The 24683-nt window shown below is 55.6% G+C and overlaps 2 protein-coding genes across 14 annotated transcripts in view; one reads left to right on the forward strand and one right to left on the reverse strand.

The window, feature by feature from the left end:
- On the reverse strand, window positions 1–14238 carry Map3k11 (mitogen-activated protein kinase kinase kinase 11). 3 transcript variants are annotated; one of them, XM_021151599.3, is made up of 12 exons: window positions 14172–14238; window positions 13449–13484; window positions 11974–13272; window positions 7703–7883; window positions 7394–7542; window positions 7132–7307; window positions 6789–7032; window positions 6241–6354; window positions 5560–5695; window positions 5390–5481; window positions 1913–2293; window positions 1–859 (listed from the first exon to the last, which is right to left on the reverse strand). In XM_021151599.3, the coding sequence occupies exons 3-12, from the start codon at window positions 12713–12715 to the stop codon at window positions 522–524; spliced, it is 2553 nt and encodes an 850-aa protein (XP_021007258.1). In that variant the 5' UTR covers window positions 12716–13272; window positions 13449–13484; window positions 14172–14238; the 3' UTR covers window positions 1–521. The 3 variants fall into 3 exon arrangements, with proteins under 3 accessions (XP_021007258.1, XP_021007260.1, XP_021007259.1); XM_021151601.3 differs by having other exon boundaries at window positions 14100–14202; XM_021151600.2 differs by lacking the exon at window positions 14172–14238 and adding an exon at window positions 13679–14141.
- Pcnx3 (pecanex 3) overlaps window positions 14234–24683 on the forward strand; it is a 23390-nt gene continuing 12940 nt past the window's right edge. For 2 of the 11 annotated variants that reach the window (XM_021151594.3, XM_085833965.1), the window contains exons 1-19: window positions 14234–14949; window positions 15296–15483; window positions 15814–15913; window positions 16026–16065; window positions 16166–16261; window positions 16468–17595; window positions 18001–18124; window positions 18205–18383; window positions 18799–18889; window positions 19267–19402; window positions 21081–21241; window positions 22290–22443; window positions 22687–22719; window positions 22945–23116; window positions 23215–23325; window positions 23738–23829; window positions 23972–24081; window positions 24278–24383; window positions 24505–24597. In XM_021151594.3, coding sequence (XP_021007253.1) covers window positions 14797–14949; window positions 15296–15483; window positions 15814–15913; window positions 16026–16065; window positions 16166–16261; window positions 16468–17595; window positions 18001–18124; window positions 18205–18383; window positions 18799–18889; window positions 19267–19402; window positions 21081–21241; window positions 22290–22443; window positions 22687–22719; window positions 22945–23116; window positions 23215–23325; window positions 23738–23829; window positions 23972–24081; window positions 24278–24383; window positions 24505–24597 — 3267 coding nt within the window. In that variant the 5' untranslated portion in view covers window positions 14234–14796. Of the gene's footprint in view, window positions 14950–15295; window positions 15484–15813; window positions 15914–16025; window positions 16066–16145; window positions 16262–16467; window positions 17596–18000; window positions 18125–18204; window positions 18384–18798; window positions 18890–19266; window positions 19403–21080; window positions 21242–22289; window positions 22444–22686; window positions 22720–22944; window positions 23117–23214; window positions 23326–23737; window positions 23830–23971; window positions 24082–24277; window positions 24384–24504; window positions 24598–24683 lie in introns of all 11 variants that reach the window. The other 9 variants (XM_085833966.1, XM_029472458.2, XM_021151597.2 and 6 more) reach the window with 9 other exon arrangements.

Below are 24683 nucleotides of genomic sequence, written 5' to 3' on the forward strand. Positions count from 1 at the left end.
TTTGGGGAGACAGCTTACAAGTTTATTTGGCTTCATTGGCTCCCCAGGCCAAGGCTCCAACCTTGGCAGGGCAGTAGAAAGGCACCCAGAGAGCCCCGGCTCCAATAACCTCCAGGGTTGGGGGTCCAGGAACTCGGCCTTGGAGACAGGGGCCACAGTAACAGGACTTGGTCAAAAGTGCTGGTGACACCTGAGGTCGGCCCCTTTCCCCTGGACCTCCCTGCTCCCTGCACCGCTCCTGGGGGCAATTCCCTGAGACAGGCTCTGGTCCTCCTAACCAGCTAGGTACAGTGTCAGGCCCCAGTGGGGCAGGTAAGTCAGGGGTCCCTACAGTTTGTAGGCATGTGGGGTGTAGCCCCCATCCAGTGTGAAGGCTTTCTGTGCAGTGTAGTGTTCCTGACCCCCAAAGGGTCAGGGTCCCTGGGGGAAACCAAGGCAGCCACAGAGGCCTCCTGGCTCCTCTTCCAGTGTATGCTATGCCTCCTCGAAGGCAGCCGGAGCGTGGGGTGTGGTCTGGCCACTCAGGGCCCTGCCTCTGGTGCCCATGGGGCCTGAGCACCCACGTCTTTGGTCTGCGTCCTGCAGTCCTGGGAGCCTCCCCGGAAGGGGTTGGCAGGTGGGGAGTCCCAGAAGGGATCTGAGTCTGGGAATAAGGTCCACGGTGCTCGTCGGGGTGCAGGCTGTGGAGAGGGCAGGGGTGAAGGCCGTGGCCCAGCTGACACGAAGCTCCATGGGTCAATACGGCTACGGAGTGGTGAGGGCCGAGGTCGGCTGATGAGGCCCAACGGTGGTGAGCGAGGGGTTCCAGGTGTGCCAGGAGCAGAGCGTGATATTCCTGGTGGGGGTGAGACGGTTCTTCCTATGGGGGTATAAAAGGGGTACATGGTTAGGCAGGCACCCACTCATTCTTAGATGTCCTTTGGAGGAACTGGCCTGCTCTTGCCTGGGCTTCTAGCATTTCAGGGTTATGGGTAGCCATAGCCTTGTGGGTTCTATGGCTCCTTACGTTCTGAGATTATCTGTTCATCCCACAGTTTCAGGGTCAGGCTGGCTTAGACCTATCTGGGCTTGGTGACTTACTAGCTGCAAGAACCCCAAGCTTTACATCTGTATGCTCTGTGCTCCTTACAGTTCCTCATCTAAGCCGGTGAGACAGCTTAGCAGTTACAGGGGCTTGCTGTCATGACTAACAACCTGAGTTCAAGCTCTGGCACCCAGGTGGTGGAAGGAAAGAACCGACTTCCGAAATCTCCCCATATTTGCCCTGTGGCATGTGTGCCCCCGCAATGAATAAATAAACGTAAAAATAAATTAATTTCCTCATCTAGCCTGGCATGGTGGAACATGCCTGTTATATTGGAACTTGAGATGCTGAGACAGGAGGACTGGGACTTGAGTCCAGCCTGGGCTACATAGGGAGACCTTGCTTCAAATAGACAAACAACAAATAAACAAACAAAGAACTTCATCTAAGAACTGGGCATAAGAATGCTTCATATAGCCAGGAGTAGTGGTGCACGCCTTTAATCCCAGCACTCAGGAGGCAGAGGCAGGCGGATTTCTGAGTTCGAGGCCAGCCTGGTCTACAAAGTGAGTTCCAGGACAGTCAGGGCTATACAGAGAAACCCTGTCTGGAAAAACCAAAAAAAAAAAAAAGAGCTTCATATACAGATTATAATTTAATGTAATAACTTCTGTATAGAATGGTTATAGCACCTAGCCCAACCAATCAATAGGAGTCTATCACCATTAGGGAGATTTCTGTATTTCACAGCTGAACCTAGAGCTCTACCAACAGCCACAGAGCCTAAGAATCTGGTTTGGGTACCAAGTACCTGCCTGTGGTCCTCTGAGTTCCCTGCCATTCTTCTCTGATGGCCTCTATCTCCCCATCAGCCTTTGGGTCACTCACCACGTGTCTCTTCCCGCCGAGGGCTCTTGGCTGATGGCTGGCCAGAGGGAACACCTAGGTCTAGCAATAAGGGTCCAGGAGTGGGTGGGCCATGGGCATCAGGTGTTGTTTGTGAGAGGCGGATGAGCGGGGTGGAGGGCAGCTCAGGTGGGCAGGATGAGGGCATCTGTGCAGGGGGTGGTGCTGTCGGGGACTCCCCGCGTTCACGGCTCAGGCCTCCTGGAGGCTGCAGATCTCGGCCAAGGCCTAGGGAAGCCAGCAGAGCGGTCCCCCGTAGCAATGCACGTTGGATCAGTTTAGGCGTCCCAGAGCTATTGCCTCGCTCCGTGGGCCCGGCCCTCCGTGGCTCCTCTGGCTCGGGGCTAGGCCTTGGAGGATTACCTGCGAGTATCAGTGACACAGTTAGAGTGAGGCTAACATGTCTGCCAGGAGAGCATCCTGCGTGGCTTTAGAACAAGAACCAAGTTCTGCTTCCCAAGGGCAGCTTCCTCAGCTCTCTCTCTCCAGCGGCTTTTCCTGGTCTGCTGAACCTTCCCATCACACACATTCTGCCTTTAAACAGAAGGGTCTGGGGCACGGGCAACTGTCAGGAGCAATGCCTGGAAGTCGCTGATGGAGAAGACAATCCTCCAAGCTGAACAGCTCACTTCATCAGAGTAGCTGTGACTTCTTGCAAGAGACCCCTTGCCTTATCAGGCTTGTTTGTGGTCCTATGTAAGAGAGGTCTGGAAGGGTCACTGGGCCTTCAGCTGACACTCTTAGGTGCTCTCTTCTGTACCTCCAGCCAGCTGTCCTGACAGTCCTTCACTGCATAGTTTCAAAGTCCTTCCTGCTCTAACCCCTTCTGCCCTTCCCTTCCTTGTGCCAGGCTCCCAGCTGACCAGTCTGGAGTTCTGGGTTGGCTGGAGAAAGACACAGAAGGCTGGGCAATGTGAGCTTCTGCTGTGAGCAGGATTTAGCTCTGAGTTCTGTTGGCTCAGGGAGCCCTCTTTTTAAAAAAAGTAATTTATTTGTATGAGTATTTTTACCTACATGTGTGTCATATCATGCATATTATCATACATGCCTGGTGCTTACAGAGGCCAGAAGAGGGCATGGATCCCCTGAAACAAATTAATAATAAAAACGTAAAAAAGAAATCTAAAAATATTAAAATAAGCAAGAGAAAAATGACAGAAGAAAGGGAGAGTGGAGACTGGAATCCAACAGGGTGAGTGGCAGTTCCTGAAGTGAGTTCTGAGGTCCCTAAAGTGACTTGTCCAAGGTAACTTGCCTAGAATTTAAAGTTGCCTCTAAGCTCCCTGGATGTCTGAGTTATCGACCCTGCTACAGAGATGATGCTAGCGTGAGAGGCTTGACCAGGACATGAAGCAAACTTGCTTCCAAAGTGCTTTGGGTTGGTGAGTGGCTCCCGGCAAAACCCATTAGGCAATTTCCTGTCAGTGCAGGCTGACTGCGGGCTGCCCAAGAGCAAATCACAGTCATCAGGTTCCCAAGGACAGAACCTCTATCTGGGGATAGGGTAAGCAAGCCTCAGTAGTGGTCTATGCACCCCTTGTGAGACCCCATTCCTTACTCAGCCAGCTTCCTGACTGAATATTTGGAAGGCTGAGGTCAGGTATCATCACAGACCCTGATGGCAGCAAGAGTACAGGCTTGGGCTAGGGAACCACAAGCTTGGTCAGCAACTAGGCTGGGCTGGTGGCACCATCTCAGATGAGGGACCAGCTGGAGAGGTATGGGGTCTAAGTCTTGTGTCTTCTTCTGGGACCTCAGGGAAGGCACAGCCAGAAGGCCTGGCAGGACATGACAAGGACTGGGTTTCCAGGACCTTGAATGCTCCTTTGGTCCTCCTGACCTGGTCCATTCAAGAACAAATGCGATCGATCCCCTTGGTCTTCCAGTTTTCAGTTCAGCCTTCATACAACAGCCAATTGTGGGCTACAACTGCTGGAGCAGAACACGTGGGAGCTGGAGAGATGGCTCAGTGGTTAAGAACACTGGCTGCTCTTCCAGAGGACCTGGGTTCAGTTCCTGGCACCCACAGGGGGGTCACAGGCATCTGTAATTTCAGTTTCAGGGAATGCGATGCCCTCTTCTGGCTTCCACAGGCAATGTAGACATACAGTGTTTAAACACACATTCAGAGAACACATATATACATATAAAATAAAACAATAATTAAAAAAATGTCTTAGTAGAGGGCAGCTCAAGGGCCTGCCTCTAGATCAGCTCAACGCAAGTTCAAATCTCTGTTCTGCCAGTCCCTACAGTGAACCACTTAACCTCTCTGTACCTGTCTTCTCTGTAAAAAGGAGCCAATGGTGACATCTACAGCAGATAGGAGAAAGTATTTGCTGTAAGGTGGAGGTGATGGTGATGTGTGTGGGGGCTGACTCGGCCCAAATAAACAGTTTGATGAACAGGGCTCTAGCCTAAGAGCCACTAAAGTAGGGTCTAGGGCAGTGGTCCCCAACCTTCCTAACACTGTGACACTTTAATATATAATTCCTCATGTTGTGGTGACCCACAACCATAATGTAAATATCTGTGTTTTCCAATGGCCTGAGCGGATCCCTGTGAAAGGGTGGCTCCACCCCTAAAGGTGTCATGACTGACAGGTTGGGAAGCACTGATCTAGGCTCTACATTCTGCTGTGTGCAGTAGGTAGAGCTGGGACCCCTGAGGATGCTCTAGGTTGGTATAGGGTACCCCAGACAAACCACAACTTTCTTGACTATGTGGAGACTAGGCAGCGCTGAGCTGAGCTGAGCCCTCATCCTTCTGGTGGTGGAGCCCCACTTAGCTTCCTGAGTGGTTTGTGGAGAAGGACAGCTTCCCCAGAAACCCGCTGAGACTGTGGAAGCCAGGGCTTCTCTGGTTTGAGACCTTAGCTGGGGGTCTGAGGTAGCTTACTCCCCTCTTAGCCTCACCTTCTATACCTAAAGTGGGGAGAATAATATCTCCTCCCTCGGGAGTCAGACATGTTGTCTCCCTCCCAGTGAGGCTGTTATCACCACAGAGAACAGAACAGTCCTGAGCACCCCCAGAATCAGATGAGGGTCCTGAGTCTCTTCCTGTCTCTTTATCCTCTCTGCTACCCGTGGGCTCTCCAGAAGGGACTGTGAAAAGCTCCGTGGAAGCCATTAGCATGGCCCCCCTCTCCTCTTCTGGATACCAGTGGAAGAAACCGTTCCGTTTCTTGTCCTTTCCAGAGCCTCTTGAGGGTACAGTGCTGCACAGGGTCCTAAAAGTCCTCGACAGGAGGACCAGTCTCCAGAAGCCCTGAGGCCTCAGGTGAGGCCACTTCTGTGGGCCTGGAGGCCAGACCTGGGGACCTGGGCTCTCCGGCTGGTTCTGCACAGCCTCAGCTTTAGTTTCCTGGTCTTGAGTCCCTAAGGCATCTCGGTGCGCTGGCTCAGAGTCTACTCTCGTGTCCCCAGAAGAACTCAGCAAGATCATGAGCTCCTTACTCACCGTTGAGTGCTGGGGGAGTAGAAGGGGACCCTAATGGGGACGAGTCGTCTGAATCTAGGTACCACGTGGCTTCATCCATGCGGGACCGTCTCCTGGAAAGGGAGCATGCTTGTGAGTCTTAGGGCTCTAAAGAGTAGAACGCCAGGGGTGTGGGGCGCTGAGGTACTTACCTCCCATTCTGGGCCTCCCCAGGCTTGGGGGAGCTGGGGCCCCAGGCCCAGCAAGCACGCCTCTCTCCATTGCTTGAATCTTCAAGACGTCTGGGGGACTGGCGACCCCAAGTCTGGCCTGATTCTGTAGGTTCCACTGTAAGGGAACCACGGTCAGAGTCTATCCTTATCCTAACAGCTAGGATGGGTGGGTGGGCGGGCTTAGGTGGGACAGGTCCTGGGCTAGCAATGAGAATGCCTGAATTTGTGCTCTGCCACGTACTGGCCATGTGGCAAATTATTCCTTTTGCATTTCTCACCGACTAATAATGCACTAGAATTATTGAGTTAATATTTGCAAAGCATTCAGGAAAATAAAGAATATATGACCAAGTGCAGTGGCACAGGCCTTTAATCCTGGCACTTAGGTAGATCTCTGAGTTCCAAGCTGGCCAAGGCTACAAAGAAATGAGCCCCACCCCCACCCCCCAAAGCGTGATAGAATACAATTACTTAAGGGGGAGTGGTTTTTGGAGGGAACTTAAAGGTAAAAGTCTAGAGAAAGGGGAGGGAAGCCTGGAAGCAGTATAGTGAGGAAACAGTAGAAAGTAACAGGGGTATGGTCAGAAAGGCCGATCCATCTCTAGACATCAGGGGAAGTTTAGGGGTTGTGGGAAAGGCAAGGCTGACCAAGTTTCTTACACTGGATGGCTCGGAATCTAGGGAAGGTGGGCGAGTCCCCAGCCCCAACCTCGAACACGTTTCTCCTCCGATCAAGGCCAGGAGAGGCTTGCACAGTGATGCGGTGTTTGAAATCTGGGATTTGGGAAAGGAAAGGTTTTTAAGGACACACTCAAAACCACAGGGACCCTTAGGAGGCTCCCAGGCCTCTCCCACAGTGGCAACAATAGCTGTGTGGTTGGGGGTGCTTCAATACATTCCTGTATCAAGGCTTTGAGTGGTTGGCACCCATCACCAGCACAATCTGGTAGAGAAATAAGTTTACTGTGTGGGCAGGCCGGCCCCACCCTCTTGTCCTCAGAACTCTTCCGTGCACCACTGGCAGCCCGACATGCAAATATCTGTCAGGGCCCGCTCAGAGACGGAAAAGAAAATCCCAACCCGAAATAAGCCCCTCCTTATTCCAGCTGGTCAAGGCACCAAAAGGCTAAACCAGAACTCCAGCGGGATCACACACCCTGGCGCCAACAGCCAATGGCAGAGAGGCGTCTCGGAGCCCCGCCCCTTACCCAGGGGCATGCTGATGCGTTCTCCGCCGTCCCTCGCTCGGAGTTTGCTCCGCTTGAAGGTGCCCCGGCGGCGCCGCACGTGCGGCCGTTCTCGGTCCACCTGCTGCAGTAGCAGCGTCAGCTCGCGCTCGAACACCTCCAGCTCCCACTGCGCCAGCAGGTGCTCGCGCCGTCGCAGCTGCTCCGCCTGGGACCGCTGCTCGCGTGCAGCGCGCGTCAGTTCCTCCTCGCGGCTCAGTAGTTCCTATGCTCGGGAAGAGTGAAGGAGGTGGAGTTAGCTAGGCATTGACCCAGACCTCCCACCTTACTGTCTACCCCACCTTGTCTCCCCCATTCCTCTCACCTTTTCCTTGGCCCGCAGCTCATCAAACAGGCCCTGGATCTCGCGTTTCCAGCCTTCCTGCATGGAATGGAAGGAGTCCCGTGGCATCTCCCGCAGCACCTGCGCCTCTAGAGCTTCCAACTGCTGCAGGATGGAGGCGAAGTCGGGCCTGCGGTGGGGGTCCTGTGCCCAGCAGTCTAATGGGTCAGGGTAAGAGGTCTGTGAGCATTTGTGTCTGGGCCCAGGAGTTCTGCCCCTCACCTCCCCAGCCCCATCCTCTTACCAGCCATGAGTTGTGCAAAGGGCTCAGGGCAGGTGGATGGGATGGGTAATGTTAACTTGTTTACAGCCACACCATAGGCTACCGCAAGACAGTCGATGCCACGGTAGGGCACCTCCCCAGTCAGCAGTTCCCACAGCAGCACTCCAAAGCTGTAGGGGAGACAGAGATTTGGATAGTCACCTCAAAGCAAGGAGGAATTGAATGGTTTTGGGTCCTAGATTCTACCTGCCTGACCACCCCTGGGCTTAAGCAGCCCTTCCTTCTCACCCTCTGTAGCCCCACACTCTCCAGTCCCAACTCAGGCTGTACCTCCAGACGTCGCTGCCCTTGGAGAAGGTGGAGGCCTTGATAACCTCGGGAGCCATCCAAGCATAGGTGCCCGCAGCACTCATCTGGGTGGTTTTGTGCCACTCTCGGGCCAGGCCGAAGTCAGTGATCTTTAGGGTCTTGTGTTCCATGTCGTCACCCTCGATGGGCTGCAGCAACAGAACTGGGGAGCAAGTGGAGCAGGATTGTGGGGGTGGAAAGGAGAAGAGCGCAGAGCAGAGCGCATCTCACAGTCATCCTGGCCAGGTACTGACACACAAGTGGCTGGTGAGGCGCTGCCTTGAGAAGTTCCCAGCCGGGGTGGGTGGAGACTTGACTACTCAGGTGACAAGCAGTGCCCATTTACTGGCAAGACATTACTAAGTTGCTGCCTCTGAGTACTAGAGGCCAAATTTTTAGTTAGTTCTACTTAAAACAGATAAACTAAACCAAATTAAACAAACAAAACCATGAATTATCATCATTTCACAGGTGAGGAAATAGCAGGGACCTGACCAAGTCACAGCAAACAGATTCTAGTCAGCCTAGGGCTCCAGAGCTAATGCTCTAGCCTTTCCCTAGCACGGAATGGATTAAACACTGTAATGTGGCCGTTTTCAGTGTTGGTGGCTCTGCTTTCAAGAGAAACCTGAGGTAGGCATGGTGGCATATTCCTTTAATCCCAGCACTCAGGAGGCAGAGGCAGGTGGATCTTGGAGTTCAAGGCTCAAGGCCAGCCTGATCTAAAAATGGAGTTTCAGGAGAGCCAGGGCTACACAGAGAATCCCTGTCTTGAAACACACACACGCACACGCAGAGCGAGCGAGCAAGCAAGCAAGAGAATCCTGTGTCTTGCCACTTTGCTGAGGCAGGAGTATGAATCGGAACTTAGGCCAGGGAATGGGAGGGAAGCCCTTAAAGAGCAAAGGTCTCCTCCAGGAGGTCACAGCACTGTGACCATCACACCTCTCACAGCAGAAGACTTCAGAAGATGTCTACAGCAGGAGTTGGGTGTAAAGAGAGAGGGAGGGTGAAGGTTCTGGTCACACTTGGCAGGGGTGTTTAGCTTTGGTCCAAGTGTGGCTACCACTCTCGGAATAAGATAGGCAACATCTTAGCAAAATCTTGCCAGGATAAAAACAGTTCAAGTGAGCAGCAGAGTAGCAGGGGACCACGTCTGAATCCTCAAGGGCCCATCAGTGGTGAGCAGTGCCTTCTGTTTTGAGCATGTGGCAGGCACGCCCCCAGCTCTCTTACAGGCTATCAGTCAGGGCTGCAATGGGACAGGATAGGTACTGAGTGTGAGGAAGGGGGAGGGCATCTATGTGGCCAGGTGAGCCAGGAAGGGCTTCTTGGAGGAGGACTCACACCAGGTTTTATCTTCGAAGGCCTGAAGCCATGACCCATTTCACGGGTGATTTGGCATTAAGGCCTGACCCCTACCCACACCATCTGTTCCCAGGGCCTCTTGTTTGTGACTCTGTTTCTCTCTGCAATGCTTCAGTTCTGGTGCTCTTCAAGCGCAGACAGACTCTGCCACCTCTGGGCTGCCTCCATCCACTCCAGACTCCCACCCCCTCTTACATGGCAATACAGCAATGATGCGCTCTACCCACTGTCAACATACCCTGCGTGGCTCTTCTCTGCCCCCACTCCTGGCAGACTTCCTTCCAGGTTCTCCTAGTTCAGAGAACGGTGCTGACTCCTCCCACTCCTCTTTTGCACTGGGAGTGAGTCTGGCTCCGATAAGGCCAATGTACCTCACAGGTTGTCTAGGAGTTTTAGACCAGTTCAGACATTTAGCCTGGGCCTGACGTGTGGCAGAACTCTTCTCAATGTCTTTCGGCGTAGACATCCTGTGCTCATGTCTGTCAGAGCCCACTCTTGCTCTCCGCCCTTAATCCTAACTTCCGCCCTCCAGCCCCAGGTCAGCCTGCCAAAGGCAGAAGGGACCCGTTGTTAGGCCTGTGCAAGCTCATCTCAGGAGGAACCACAACAGGCTGGGGCAAGATGGGAGAGAGCACAGGTTCTTTCAGGAGCCAGGACCCACCCTCCACTGAGGACTTGCTCCTGCCTCCAGCCTGGTCTCTAGCACACATGGTTGCCCACAGACAGGCAGAGCGCACTCTGCATCGTGTTCTTAGGCAGGGAGCCAACCTGCCTCTTTTCTCGTTGTGGAATCTGAATTCTGGTAAGAGGCAGCACTTGGTGTCTCAGGCCTCTATCTGCAGCCATTCTGCTACCTCCATCTCCGCTCTGGGTTTTGTCAGGCACCTCACCTCTGCATCCTCAGCTTCCCCTCCAGCTTGTTTTGCATCCTGCCTGGGTCCTAAGTTATTGTTGTGATGCTTGATGGAGACCTTGGGCCTGGGAGGTCAGGGGCCACACAGAAAGGCTGCAGAGCTCAAAGCTTGGGGCAGCTTCCCAGTCATCTCCTTACTGTCCCCCAACCCCCTCCTGGCCTTTGTCAGGCTAGGGAGTAGCCTGGCCAGCTCACACCTCTTCCGCTTTCCTCTCATGGTCCCTACTTCTCCTTTCTAGGAGGCCTGGGCCAACTTGGGGGGATATTCTTTGGGGGCAAATTGGGGGAGGTCAGGTCCAGGCCGGGTTGGCTGGTCAGTCCTGTGACTCGTGGGCCTGGAGAATTCCCCCTTCTCTTGCGGCCAGGCCTCCTCACAAGGCCCCCATTGTCCAGGAAAATCATGCCATTGTTTCCTGCCTGATTCTCCCCCCCCAGCCCAGGGACTCCCCCCACCCCAATCCCACAGACAACTCGGGCCTAGGACTGGGTCTGCAAGGTTGGATGCCAGGCTCAGAGGCTGAGGGCACCTTGCCTGCCCTTCACCAACACCCAGACTCTGAGAGGGAAACAGGGGAACTACGGCCTGGAGGGGGGCAATCCCTGGCTCCTTCCTCTCCCGAAACCCCTCCACCCCCAGCTCTTTCCTCCCTTGCAGGCAGCTGGGCCAGGGAGGGAACAGAGCTGGAGCTGGGGCAGGAAGCCAGCCCAGGGGCAGCAGGAAACACAGGAAGCGGTGTGGAGGGTGGGGAGCAGGGGCCTGGACTATTGTTCCATTTTTTTCTGGAAGGAGAACGGAGGAAAAACAGAAGACAGGAGCCCCCACCCCCTGGGCCTTCGGGGAATCCCCCTCAGGCTAGTGGAGGCAGCATGTGTGGGGGTCCCTATATGCATTGGGCCCACCCATTCTGCTCTTAGATGATAGCGGGTGCTCAGCTGGCATGGAACTGGGTCCCCTGGCTCTGCTGCTGGTTTCCTCTGGCCCCTGTTTTACAGTAGCGGAGGCCAAGAGGCTCAAAATGTCCGTGCTGACGCCCCTAAGAATCTCTCCATTTCCTACTGTTCCCAGTCCATGCCCTCTGCTCCGGCAGACCCAGGTCCCGCTGTCTCCACATTGCTGGCCTCTGCCTCTGAGCCTGCACTGTGGTCAGGCCCTGCCCAGACACCCACCCAACCAAGTACTTCACTAAGTGCTGCCTGTTTTGGACTGGCCTGAAGCCTGCCCACTTCAGGAAGCTGTCTGAACCTGTCACCAATTTTTCCTGGGCCTATGACAGGCAGCGAATGGGAGTCTGAGATAGTGAGAAATGGAGTCTCCCTTCATATTTGCATCCCTGGCCTGGGGACCCACTGCTTGCAGGGCATCCTGGGTCAGGGCTTCTGAAGGTCCTCAAGCTGCTCTGGTCTCATTGTTCCCATTCTAGGGAGGCTGAAACTGAGGTTCTGAGGTGAAGTAATTGGCTGGAGAACATGTAGGCAGGAAAGAGTGGGATGGAGCAGCCTTAGTCTCTGAGCAGGGAGGAGGGTCTTCCCTGCTGACATCTCTGTCCTGAGGGAGCTGCCTATGGGAGAGGGAGGGAAGCAACACCACGTTTGTAAATCTCACAAGGGGAAGGCTGGAGGAGCAGCTTCCAGAAGACTTCCCTGAGGTGGTGACCACGGTAAAGCAGGATGCTGAAGGGCCACCTGAGAGAGCTCAGTTTTGAAAACTTGTCGAAACTTCAGCTGAAGACTGGGACTAGGGACTTCCAGGATAGAGGCAGAACTCGGCCAGGTTCCTGGGATTCCTGTTTTGGGGTCACTGATAGGCCATGGGTATTCCCTGGACATCTAATACTTCTCTCAGGAAGGAGCTCGTGAGGCCAGCATCTCCCTAACTAGGCTTAGCTGAGCTAGGAGATGTGTGCACCTGGGCCTCGGCTGGGCCGTGCTCCGAGCCTCCCCGTGCCCATGCTTCATGCCCCTGGAAACTCACTGTTGTTGGACTTCAGGTCTCGGTGTATTACAGGCACCAGAGCCTCACAGTGCAGGTAGTGCATCCCTCGGGCAATCTGCACAGCCCAGTTGACCAGCACGTGGGGGGGCACACGCCGACCAGCCAGGGCCCGGCTAAGAGGCCCACCAGCTGCATACTCCATCACCAGGCATAGGTTTGGCTCCTCCAGGCACACAGCTTTGAGGGCAATGATGTTGGGATGGGCCAGCATGGCAAAAAGCCGGGCCTCCTGTCGAACACTCTCAGCTGTTACACTGATGTCCTCATCAGGGTCCTGTCGGGCTGCCTTCACAGCCACCAGCTCCCCTCGCCAGCTGCCACGGTAGACCTTGCCGAAGCCACCGATGCCGATCACCTCCTCCAGTCGCAGCTCCTGGAAGCTGGCCACCTCACAGGGGGGTGGGCCTCCACCCCGAGATACATAGTTGGATGGAAAAATGCCCACCTGGCCACCCACCTGGCCCGCCCACCAGCCCTCATCTCCTGAGATGGCTGCATCCCTGGACAGCACCTCCACACGGTCGCCCTTCCTCAGGGCTAGTTCGTCCTGCCCATTGGGCTCATAGTCGAACAGGGCTGTCCAGACAGGATTGGCATAAGCTGCTGTTGCCTTCGGAGACCCCTCCGGCCGGACTCCACCGGTACCCCCGCCGCCCCCACTGCCACTGCCGTTCCATGACCCCAGCGGGCTCTTGAGGAAAAGGTTCTTCAAGGGCTCCATGGCAGGGAGCCGGCGTTGGAATGTGTGGGGGACCTTCTTCGGGTGCCCGTGGTATCCACCCCCGCTGGCTTGTGAGGCCCTAGAGCCGGAACCTGGGCATCTGGGCCCTGGCCCTCAGCCCCAGACCCACGCCTCTCTGGGGAGCCAGGAGTGTCGCCTCCCGGCCCCCCGCATCTCGGGCTTCTGGAGGAGGGCACCAAGGGCAGTGTGGTCAGGCTGGAGGGGTGGGGCCCACTGGCCTCCGGCGCCTCACCATGGCTGAATTGGAGCGGCAGAGTCCCTCAGTCCCGAAGTAGTCCTGGGAACCTGGCTTCAGCGCCCGCCTACCGTAAGGTGGGGCCTGCCAGGGTCAGCGCCCGGACTCTGGTTGTTGTCTCCAGGCACAAGAGGTAAGAGAAAGTCCGCAGTCGAGCCGAAGCTACCTCTTTTGGGCTAGTGCCTTTGGCCCCGACAGCTCCGACCCCGGTCCCTTCTTCCTCCTCCCTTTGTACTTTGGCCCCGGGGGCGGGAGGCAGAGGTGGAGGGTGGAGTTTCACTTTTTTCCGCTCTTCTCCCTCCTGCAGGAAACAGCATCAGATGACGTGGGCGGGTTGCACCGCTCCCCTCCCGGAGGCTCCCGGCAGCTGTGCACGGGAGTTCCCGGGGAGGTTGGCCAAGAGAGGTAGAAGGCGGGCCAGGTAGTTCCTCCCGCCTCCCCCGCCCCCAAACACACCGGCACAACTCTAAGCCTTACGTTAGGTGCTCCGCTGCTCAGGGTCGAAGTGGATCTCTGCAAAGACAGAGAAGAATCCTTGTGTCTGAATTCTCATCAGCCAAATCACCCTTGTGATTGCCTCAAAACCCAAATCTGGTCTTGGCTACGAAGTTGCAGAGCTCTTTAAGATTCGTTCTTTCCTTATATGAAATAACAAGTGCTAGAGGGAGATGTGAATAGAGAAGTTTGGGACTTCAAAATCGGCTTACACTTGAAGCTCTTGGAACCATTTAAAATTATCTTCCTTTCACCCGAGAGGCAAAACCCTGAAACTGTCGTTCAGAACTTTGCCCGGGATTAGATTCAGAGTTGAAGGGCCTTCAAACAACTTCTTCGTTAGTTCATCGCTTGTCCTGTGTCTATCACTTTAAGAAAGCCTATGTCATCCTGTTCGACTACTCAGGCCTGATCAGGATCACTCTCTGCTTCGGCTAAGCTCTGACCCGGAAGTAGAGACGTAAGCCAAGCGACGACCAAGATTTACGGTCTCGCACTAGGAGAGGCGGCCCAAGTCGGGGGTGTGACCCGGTAACGCAAACTGAAAGTAGCCGTGAGGAGTCCCATCCTCCAGCTTTTCCCCGCCTCCTGTAACGCATTGGAAAAGCTTTGCGCCAGTCATCAAGTCGTTACCCAATGGCGACTCATCCGGGCGTCCCGATTTTTGGTGGCTCTAGAATTTGACTGCGCGCGCGCCTAAGATACCTCTGCATCCCGTCACTTCGCTACTTCTCCGCGCTTGCGCACTTCTGCCGCCAGGTTTTCCTTTTCCGGGTCCCAACAGGTTCTAACGGGCGCATGCGCCAGTGCAGGCTGGCAGCTCGCGGCTCCTTCTTCCGGCCTCCCCTTTGCGCCGGCACCGGTAGAAGCGGGGCGAACGCAGAGCCCCAAGCGAGTGACCTGCGACCCCGGAAGTGGACCTCAGGGTCCCAAGGATTTCTCCGGTCCGGAGCCAAGGGACCTATCACTGGCACTCCGAGAGCACCTATTCCACGCCCACCTCTGGATGCCGCCGACGGGTGCCCAGCCCTTGCCCTGCGCCTGCTTTCAGGCTCGGCGCTTTACAACAGTTCTGGGCCACCGGAGGGGACCCAGGCCCCGCCTCTGATGCAGTCCCACCCCAGTATACCGGCCTGATCCGCTGACTGCCTGGGTCGGCCCCGCCCCCTGCCTGTGCCCTCACCCTACCAATCCCCTCCCCCGTCGGGGGGGAGGCCATGGCGTGAAATCTAAATCGGACCCCGGGACCCTCGGGCGCCAGCGGGGCATGGGCCGGGGGCCGCCCCCATGAGGGTCCCGGGAGGAGGGCGTGCGCAGCAGCGGCTGGGCCATGGGGTCTCAGGTGTTGCAGATCCTGCGCCAGGGGGTGTGGGCCTCGCTCACTGGGGGATGGTTCTTCGATCCGCATCAGAGCACCTTCTCCAACTGCTTCCATCTCTATGTCTGGATCTTCTTGCTCATCTTTCCCTTCTTGCTGTACATGGTGAGAGGCTGCCACCACCTGTAACTACGGCGAGAGGGAGGGCAGTCTGGAGGGATGGGCGTCTTGAGTCCTGGGGCGGGGAGTGAGGCGAGTCACTGTAGAGTTTACTTTGGTTTTATATAGAGGAAAGACCAAGTCTTTTCTGCATGGAGTGACCTTGAGCGCCTCATTTAATCTACCCGGTTAAACAGAGGGCTACCCCTAACAGGGCTCTTTGTACTGTTGCATGAAGGGGTGATGAAGTATTGTAAACCGATGAATCCTAGTTCTTTACAGGGGTGGCAGGTACACCCTCAAGGCAGCAAGGGTTTTGTGAGAAAGGACCCAACTTAACTGTCATCTCCAGGTCCTGCCCCCCAGCCTGACAGTGGCGGGAGTGTACTGCCTGGTGGTAGCTGTCATCTTTGCTACCATCAAGACTGTGAACTATCGCCTGCATGCCATGTTCGACCAGGGCGAGATTGTGGAAAAACGCAACTCTACCATGGGGGAGCAGGAAGAAGAGGCTGCCCAGGGGGAGAGCAGTCTCCCAAGGTGAGTGGCTGTGGGCTGTGTCAGGGATTGTCGTTTCTCTGTGCTTGGGATTGTGGCTGTGGCTGTGTCAGGGATTGTTGTTTTTCTCTGTGCTTGGGGTTGTGGCTGTAGCTGTGTCAGGGATTGTTATTTTTCTTTGTGCTTGTGGTTGTGGCTGTGTCTTGGAGGATAGAGAAGGCTGAGGGGACAATGGCTCTAAGTACTTGCTGTAGTCAGGGTTAGAGCAGTAGAAGGGAGTCTCGAGGAGGAAGGGGTGTTACGGATGGCGAGAAGAAACCGTAAAGAGAGCGCAGCTGAGAGCTTCTGCTCAGCTCTTCTTCCTTTTTGCAGGGACCCTGGTGTGGAGATGACCGTGTTCCGGAAAGTGAGCTCCACGCCCCCTGTACGCTGCAGTTCCCAGCATTCTGTGTTTGGCTTCAACCAGGTTTCGGTGAGTAGGCTTCCCTCTCTGCTGTCCTGGGAGTCAGCCCCTGTTGTGGGCCTGTTCCCAGCCTGCTCCTCACCCTGCATGTTCATTTGTCCTCTCTCCTCTGTCTTATCAGGAGTTGCTGCCCCGGATGGAGGATTCTGGGCCCCTCAGAGGTAGGTGGCTGCTGTTCTGGGCTGGGTGGTGGTGGTGTGGCGCAGGCTAACAGAAGAGGACCCCAGGGTCATTGTGACGACTCTGCTGATGTGGTTATAGACATCAAGGAGCTGGTACGGGAACAGGGCAGCAACAACGTGATCGTGACCTCTGCCGATCGAGAAATGCTCAAGCTCAGCTCCCAAGAGAAACTGAGTGAGTGGGCAGGGCTGGCAGGCAGAGTGGATGTCTTGTGATGACATCATCCCAAAGTTGGCTCCATGTGGTGCTCCTGGATGGGAGCACCTTGTTGTTCCTCTTGTGCCTGTACCCTTGGTGGGAAATGGAGGTTGTGAGGTCCCCTTACACCAGTCCCATTGCCATATGCCCTTTTCTCATCTTGTCTTTCTTTCTTCTAACAGTTGGAGACCTTCCCCAGACACCCCCAGGGGTTGTTCCAGGCCCCTCTCTCCCCAGTACAGATTCTTCCGAGCGTTCTCCCATGGCTGGAGATGGTGTCCCCTGGGGTGGGAGCAGTGTGGCTGACACTCCCATGAGCCCTTTACTGAAAGGGAGCCTCAGCCAGGAGCTAAGCAAGAGCTTTCTGACCCTGACCCGGCCTGACCGGGCCCTAGTGAGGACCAGTAGTCGGCGGGAACAATGTCGGGGAACTGGAGGCTACCAACCCCTGGACCGGAGGGGCTCAGGTGACCCCATGCCCCAGAAAGCTGGCTCTTCGGATTCCTGCTTCAGTGGCACTGACAGGGAGACTCTGAGCAGCTTCAAGAGCGAGAAGACTAACTCTACACACCTAGACAGTCCCCCTGGTGGGCACGCTCCCGAGGGCAGCGACACAGACCCTCCTTCCGAGGCTGAGCTGCCTGCCTCCCCAGATGCTGGGGTCCCCTCAGACGATACACTTCGTTCCTTTGACACAGTCATTGGAGCAGGGACACCACCAGGCCAAACGGAGCCGCTCCTAGTTGTGCGGCCCAAGGACTTGGCCCTGCTTCGGCCTAGCAAGCGGCGGCCCCCCATGCGAGGACACTCCCCACCTGGTCGTACCCCAAGACGGCCCTTGCTTGAGGGCTCAGGCTTCTTTGAAGATGAAGATACCAGTGAAGGTAGTGAGCTGAGTCCAGCATCCAGTCTCCGGTCTCAGCGCCGCTATAGCACTGATAGCTCCTCGTCTACTTCTTGCTACTCCCCCGAGAGCTCCCAGGGTGCAGCAGGGGGTCCTCGGAAGCGGCGGGCCCCTCATGGGGCCGAAGAAGGAACTGCTGTGCCCCCTAAGCGACCCTATGGGACCCAGCGGACGCCCAGTACTGCCAGTGCCAAAACTCATGCCCGTGTGTTGAGCATGGATGGGGCAGGGGGTGATGTCTTACGGGCACCCCTGGCGGGCTCCAAGGCTGAGCTGGAGGCCCAGCCAGGAATGGAGCTGGCTGCTGGTGAGCCTGCTGTGTTGCCTCCTGAAGCCCGGAGGGGACCTGCTGCCAACCAGCCTGGCTGGCGGGGGGAGCTGCAGGAGGAAGGTGCTGTGGGGGGAGGTGAGTGTTGGCCCCAGGGGCGAGGGCGAGGAAGACCCGGAGGCTTGAGTTTGGGTAAAGGGCAGACTGCAGCAGACCTAGTCAGCATCGGCTTCTCCTCCAGCTCAGGAGGAGATGGACTTGTACTTGGTGGTTAAGACACGTGGGCCACACCTCTTGGCTCCAGGCCCCATGGGTAGCACTGAGCCTCTGTTCCCTGCGGACATCATCTGCCCAGCAGTGGAGGCAGGGCAGATGATTGTCATTCTCATTTCCAGATGAGAAAACAGGCACGGATGGCTAGAGCTGTGCTGGCAGGGCTCCTGAGACCAAGTGTCGCTGCACTCAGTCTAACCCTTAGCTCCATTCTGGAGCACCTGTCCCCAGCCCAGCCTGTCACTTATGCTTGGGCCTTCTTTCTGACAGCACCTGAGGAAACAGGTCAGCGGGAATGCACAGGCAATGTGAGGAGGGCTCAAGCTATCCGGAGACGACACAATGCAGGCAGCAACCCTACGCCTCCAGCCTCTGTCATGGGCTCGCCACCTAGGTGAGCATCTGCCCCATGGCTACAGTGGAGAAGGGCCTGCTGGCTGTACCTAGTGCTGACTTAGGGCTTCCCCTGTCCAGCAGCCTGCAGGAGGCTCAGCGGGGCCGGGCTGCTTCCCACTCCAGGGCACTGACTCTGCCCTCCGCTCTGCACTTTGCCTCTTCCCTGTTGCTCACCCGAGCTGGCCCCAACGTCCATGAAGCCAGCAATTTCGATGACACCTCTGAGGGTGCTGTGCACTATTTCTACGACGAGAGTGGTGAGCCCTTCCCCAGCCAGCCCAGCACCTCTCGTGTGCTTCCCAGAGGCATCTGTGGCTGCCCACCCACCCACAGCACTGTTGGGTCAGTGATTTTCCCCCCCCCCCCGCCCCCTCCCCGGCCCTGTAGCAAGTGCTGTCCGACGTCATCTTTGTAGCATCTCTGAGGTGTGGGTGTTGTCATTTCTGCTTTGCTGATGAGGAAAGCAGGGCACCCCCGAGCCATAGGCTGAGTTAGTGGTAGAGCAAGCCCCACCCAAAGCAGGCTGACCGGAGGGCCCTTCCTACCTAACACTTGGTCCCCAGGGGCTGGGCTGTCACGACCCGGGACATACCACAGGGCTCCTCCTTGTTCGTTGGCCTTGATGCCCTTGTAGTCTCGGACCCTGACGGTGCTGCTGTCCCTCTGCCCCAGGTGTACGGCGGTCGTATACCTTTGGCCTAGCTGGAGGTGGCTACGAGAACCCTGTGAGTCAGCCAGGCGAGCAAGCAGCCAATGGAGCCTGGTGAGTCTTCAGTGGGCTTCTTGTGGGCCCGGCAGGCTGCGTTTCTGAGAACGTTTGAACCTAGTGCTCTTTGCTCTGGTGGGGCAGCGAAAGGCTGGGAGGGGAAGACAGTAAGGAGACTGGGCATGAGGTCCTACAAGGCTTCCAAGTCTCCTAGGAAGCACAGTACTGACTTCTGGGAGGAGGGCAGGGGAGTACAGCTTTCGAGTAGGCCTGGCCTGCGAGAGATACTTCTGCAATCTGCTTTCTCCTGACGCTGGTGCTCCTGATCCATGGGCACTCCAGCAGGCATCCTCACCTTCCTGGCCTTGACTCCCGTCTCACCAAGATCCAGGGTTTGTCTGTGCCTTTCACTCCCATTGCTCCTATGTCCACAGGGACCGTCACTCACATTCCTCCAGCTTCCACTCAGCTGATGTGCCTGAAGCCACAGGAGGCTTGAACCTGTTGCAGCCAAGGCCAGTGGTTCTTCAGGGTATGCAGGTGCGCAGGGTGCCCCTGGAAATCCCAGAGGTGAGGAGCAGCTTTGAAAGGACTGTATGGGGCAAAGTGCATGTATCAGATGACTAAGGCTGGTCTAGGTAGATAGCCTGCCCAGGTATCCCAAGAGGGATAGATCACTCTGAGGAGGAACGTGGGGAATGCCACTGTGTCCCCATCTTTAATGGCTCGGTAGAGGAGCTGAATGGCTCCTCAAGTCATACGTTCATTTTCTCTGTAAATGTGCCTCTCTGATCTCAGAGCAGGAGCAGATAGCAGGATAGAGGGTATTTCACAGTGATCCCTGCAGAAGGGTCAGTTCAGTTTGTCCTGTGCCCGAGGCATTACCTGTTAACACTCCTTACAGCAGCAGCAGCATGGTTACTGATGGTGTCCTTTTTTTTTTAATCTCCAATTGTTTATCACTAATACAATCCTTCCAGCCGTTAACAGAAATAATAGGAGTGCATAAAACATGACCTTGACTATCGTCCCAGCTTCTCCAGAGGCTGAGACAGGATACTATATGAGCCCAGGAATTGAAGGCCAGCCTTGCACTATAGAGGGGTTCTGCCTCTATTAAACTGTATATACACCCAGACCTCAAAACAAAGTCTCTACTCTATACCTGTTCTCAGAGTTCAGAGAACAGTCCTGAAATAGAACTAACCCAGAGTAAGCTAACACCTCAGATCACAGATGGACGTCCACCGTGGCTGGGGTGTGTGAGTCTCTGTGAGGTAGGGGGGACTGAGTCCTGGCTAAGCTCTCTATTACCAGGCTACTTTCCGAACCTGAGACAGAATCTCACTAGGTTGTGCGCTGGCATCAACCTCACTCTGTAGCACAGGTGGCCTTGAATTTGGAATCCTCCTGACTCAGCCTCCCAGTGACCTAAGATGATTACAGGTCATTGCTGCCAGGCCTGGCTACTCTCTTGGCTGTTTATTTTATGTAACCATTATGTGGAATTGACGGCATCATCCTTGCAATCTAGTAGTAACTTAAGGGCCAGAGCTGGGCATCTTTGGGTTCTCCATTGTATCCTGCAGATGGTGTGTGTGTGTGTGTGTGTGTGTGTGTGTGTGTGTGTGTGTGTACACGCACGCACACGCGCTTACATACAGGCACATCACAGTGTACATATGTAGGAGTCAGTTTTCTCCTCCCACTGTGGAGTCCAGAGATTAATCTCAGTCTGTCAGTCTTGTGTGACAAGTGCTTTTACCCTTTGAGCCATCTCTACAACCTATAAATGCTTGTTGAATGAAGGGCACATCCAGCCAAAAGAGCTAAGTGCTTTTCTCGGGGACACACAGCTCTAGCCTGTCCTCTGAGCCAGATGTTCTGTGTTCCTGGATGGGCTTGTCACAGCGACAGTGGTGGCTCCATCTTAGAGGAGAATCACTTGTGCTAGGTCCCAAAGGACAAAGTAGACTTCATTGACTATTCTGCCTGGGTTGAGAAGGCAGGCATAGGATTTGGTGACTCTGGCACCTGGCAACCTAGAACAACAATCCAGGAGTGTCCTAGGGACCCAGAGTAGGGAGCGAGCCTTTGTGGTGAGAGTCACAGCAGGCCTTAAGGTCACTGGGCAGCGGTGCCCCGATATGCTGAATTACGTGGGCAGTCAGCAGCACAGCGTCGGGGGAAGGGTGATGTGAGATGGACGGGGTGGTGGGGCTGATGGACGCGGCTGTGGGGACTGCAGTTTGACCTGCTGGACCAGGACTCCCTGCACGAATCCCAGGAGCAGACACTGATGGAGGAGGCACCACCCCGGGCCCAGCACAGCTACAAGTACTGGTTTCTTCCTGGCCGTTGGACCTCTGTGCGCTACGAACGGCTGGCCCTGCTAGCTCTGTTGGACCGGTGAGTACCTACAAGTACTAGTTCCTGATTCCCAGACAGTGCTGGAACTCTGGTCTTCCAAACTCTAAACTTGTGGAGATGGTCATGCCATCAGAGACCCTGAATGCCTCAGTTGCTGAGACTGTAGTGGGTTCTTTGTTGTTTTTGGCTTTTGAAAAAGGGTATCATAGACCAGGTTGGGTTCAGATTTGCTATGTAGCTGAGGCTAACCCTGAACTTCTGCTTATCTTGTTTCTACCTACCATGTGCCAAGGCTACAGGTGTGCACTACCGTACCTGACTTGGTTTCTGTTCGTTGTTTTTTAGACAAGGTCTCATTTGTATCCTAGACTTGCCTGAAATTCACTCTGTAATTCTAAACTCCCAGTGATCCTCCTGCTTCATTCAGCCTTAGAGGTTGTAGTGGAGGTGGGAACCACCCCTCTGCTGCAATGGGCTTCTTTAGGCTGCAGAGGAGTTTAAAGGGGTGGGGTTCATTAGTTACCCTTCCCTTGAAACCTTTCTCAAAACGGAGTGATCCCTCACTGTTCCCCCACTCCAGGGTCAGTGTCTTTCTTTCTCTTCTATTTACTTGAGTGCTGTAACCTAAGTACATCCATAAACATGGTTGTCTCAAAACCTGTCCCGTTTTCCAGAGGGGAAAGCGGTCAGAAAGTCAGATAAAGACGCCATCAAGGCAATGGGCCTAGATTCCATATCCTGGCTTCCTGTCCATCCGTCAAGTTTCACTTGTGTGACTGGGGACTGCCCATGTACACATCATGGTCCTCATGCTGGGTGGACACCATAACTCATGTCAGCATGAGCAGGAAGTGGACGTGGCCAGGAATAACATAGCCTTGAACTTTCGGTGTCTGGATGGCCAAAGACAGCTCAGGGCAGCAACAAGATGGTTTCTCGGAGCAAGTGCAACCTGTCCTCTTCCCCCTGAGGTCAGAGGTTTGGCTTTTCAAAGCCCAGAGGTGTATCTTTAGGGCAGAGTCCTGTCTCCCCAACTCCCCTTAGAGACTGGGCAGGAAGCTGTGCCCTGACTCCCATGTCTCTGCAGGACACGTGGGATAATGGAGAACGTTTTCGGTGTTGGATTGAGCAGCCTGGTTGCCTTCCTGGGATACCTGTTGCTGCTCAAGGGCTTCTTCACTGACATCTGGGTCTTCCAGTTCTGTCTGGTCATCGCCTCCTGTCAGTACTCCCTGCTCAAGGTCAGGCCTGGCTCCCCAAATCCACAACTGTCCCGGGCCACCCGCTTCCCCTTGTTTCAAGTCTGAGGGGACCTGGTTAAGGTCTCCTGTAGCCAGCCACCCATCTGAACTGTACTGAGGCTCAAGACAGTAGAGGGTCCTGCCTTGGTCACTTACTACTGTCCAGTGGTGGGACTGGTCTGAGTGTCTTCCCTTTTTTGTGGACACCAGTACTTGTTGCCAACATAGCCCTGTCTCTTCCAGAGCGTGCAGCCTGATGCAGCATCCCCAATGCACGTGAGTACCTGCAGGGTGATGCTCTGGCCAGGAGGCCCTGGGAGGGTCTGAGACCAAATTTGAGACCATGGTGGGAGAGGGGCAGAGTTCCTCACCACCCGCTTTGCTCCCATCTTCCCCAGTTTTCCAGCTTGGATGTGGTCAAGTCTGGGGCATGTTGAATGTGTGGCATGCCCCAGGGAGGTCATTGGGGAAGGCCCAATTCCTCACTGGCCCACTTCCTAGGGCCACAACTGGGTGATTGCATACAGCCGGCCTGTCTACTTCTGTATCTGCTGTCTGCTCATCTGGCTGCTGGATGCCCTGGGGACCGCTCAGCCCTTCCCACCTGTCTCTCTGTACGGCCTCACACTCTTCTCTGCCTCTTTCTTCTTTTGCGCCCGAGATGTGGCCACTGGTAAGGCAGGGCAAGATTGACCCAAGGGAGTGAGTCTGGAGGGTGGGCCCAGGAGAGGCTGGCAGGCTAACTGGTCCTTCACTCCCTGCTCCTGACAGTATTCACCTTATGCTTCCCGTTCGTCTTCCTCCTGGGCCTCCTGCCCCAGGTCAACACGTGCCTCATGTACCTCCTGGAGCAGATCGACATGCATGGCTTCGGAGGCACAGGTACGCTGCTCGGGAGGGTCTGCCCCAGAGGGTCTGCCCCAGGAGGGTCTGCCCCAGGAGGGTCTGCCCCCAGGAGGGTCTGCCCCCAGGAGGGTCTGCCCCAGGAGGGTCTGCCCCCAGGAGGGTCTGCCCCCAGGAGGGTCTGCAGCTCTGGTTCTTACAGAGCCTTTTCCTGCTTCTGGAGTTTGGCTGCAGGGCCCCATCCTGCCTGTCCTCTTTTATCCCCTCTCGTTTTCTTTCCCCCCTCTTCCCCAGCAATGGTTTTAGCCCAGAACACTAGAAGCTCTGAAGGCCGAGTGGAGGAGGGTGGTGTCATGGGAGGTCTTGTGGGAATGGAGGAACAGTGGGACAGTGTGACAGGGTGAGACCCATAGGTCAGAGCTGGGCTTCACCCATTTCTCCCTGCTTCCAGCCGCCACCAGCCCACTCACTGCGGTCTTCAGCCTCACGCGAAGCCTGCTGGCTGCTGCCCTGCTTTATGGCTTTTGCCTTGGGGCCATCAAGGTATGGGTAGTCTACAGGAGCTGGGCATGCTGAGCCCCGTGGGGTTGTTGGGACAGGTCTGTGAAGTGGGTTCAGCAGTGGCTTCTAACATACGACATCCCTTGTCTTCCCCAACCTGACCAGTGTGGGTTCTCTCTTTTAGACACCTTGGCCAGAGCAGCACGTCCCTGTCCTCTTCTCAGTCTTCTGTGGCCTCCTGGTGGCAATGTCCTACCATCTGAGCCGGCAGAGCAGCGACCCCACCGTTCTCTGGTGAGTTCTGCCTGTGCCTATCTGTGCATACAGAGTACTCTCTGAGTGTGTGTGCTTATCCATAAGTACATGACAGAGTGTGTGAATATGCACACCTGGAACTTGGTCAGTCAGTGCATGCACCTGGAACTGACATTATCTGTGTGAGGTAGGGACATTAGTGTCTGTCTTGGCCTCTGACTCTTCTTCCTTTCAGGTCTCTAGTCCGGAGTAAGCTCTTCCCTGAGCTAGAGGAGCGGAGCCTAGAGACGGCCCGGGTTGAACCCCCAGACCCGCTGCCAGAGAAGATGCGTCAGTCAGTGGTAAGAGCTGGGAGCTGATGAGGGTGTGTGCATATGGGGTTCTGGCAGGTCTGGGCCTGGGAAGGCCATGTGAAGCCATGTAGTGGGCAGTCAGGCTGTCTCTCCTGGCTCTGCTCTGCAGCGGGAAGTCTTGCACTCCGACCTGGTGATGTGTGTGGTGATCGCCGTACTCACCTTTGCCGTCAGTGCCAGCACTGTCTTCATTGCCCTGAAGGTTTGTATGGTGTAGGTAGCCCCTCTTGGTATGGATGAGCGCCTACTGCACTTGAGAGCCCCTCTGTAGGCCACACCTACCCTGGT

Source organism: Mus caroli, unplaced genomic scaffold (genome assembly GCF_978045245.1).
Source record: "Mus caroli unplaced genomic scaffold, Mus_caroli_1 scaffold_20, whole genome shotgun sequence".
Classification (NCBI taxonomy): domain Eukaryota; kingdom Metazoa; phylum Chordata; class Mammalia; order Rodentia; family Muridae; genus Mus; species Mus caroli.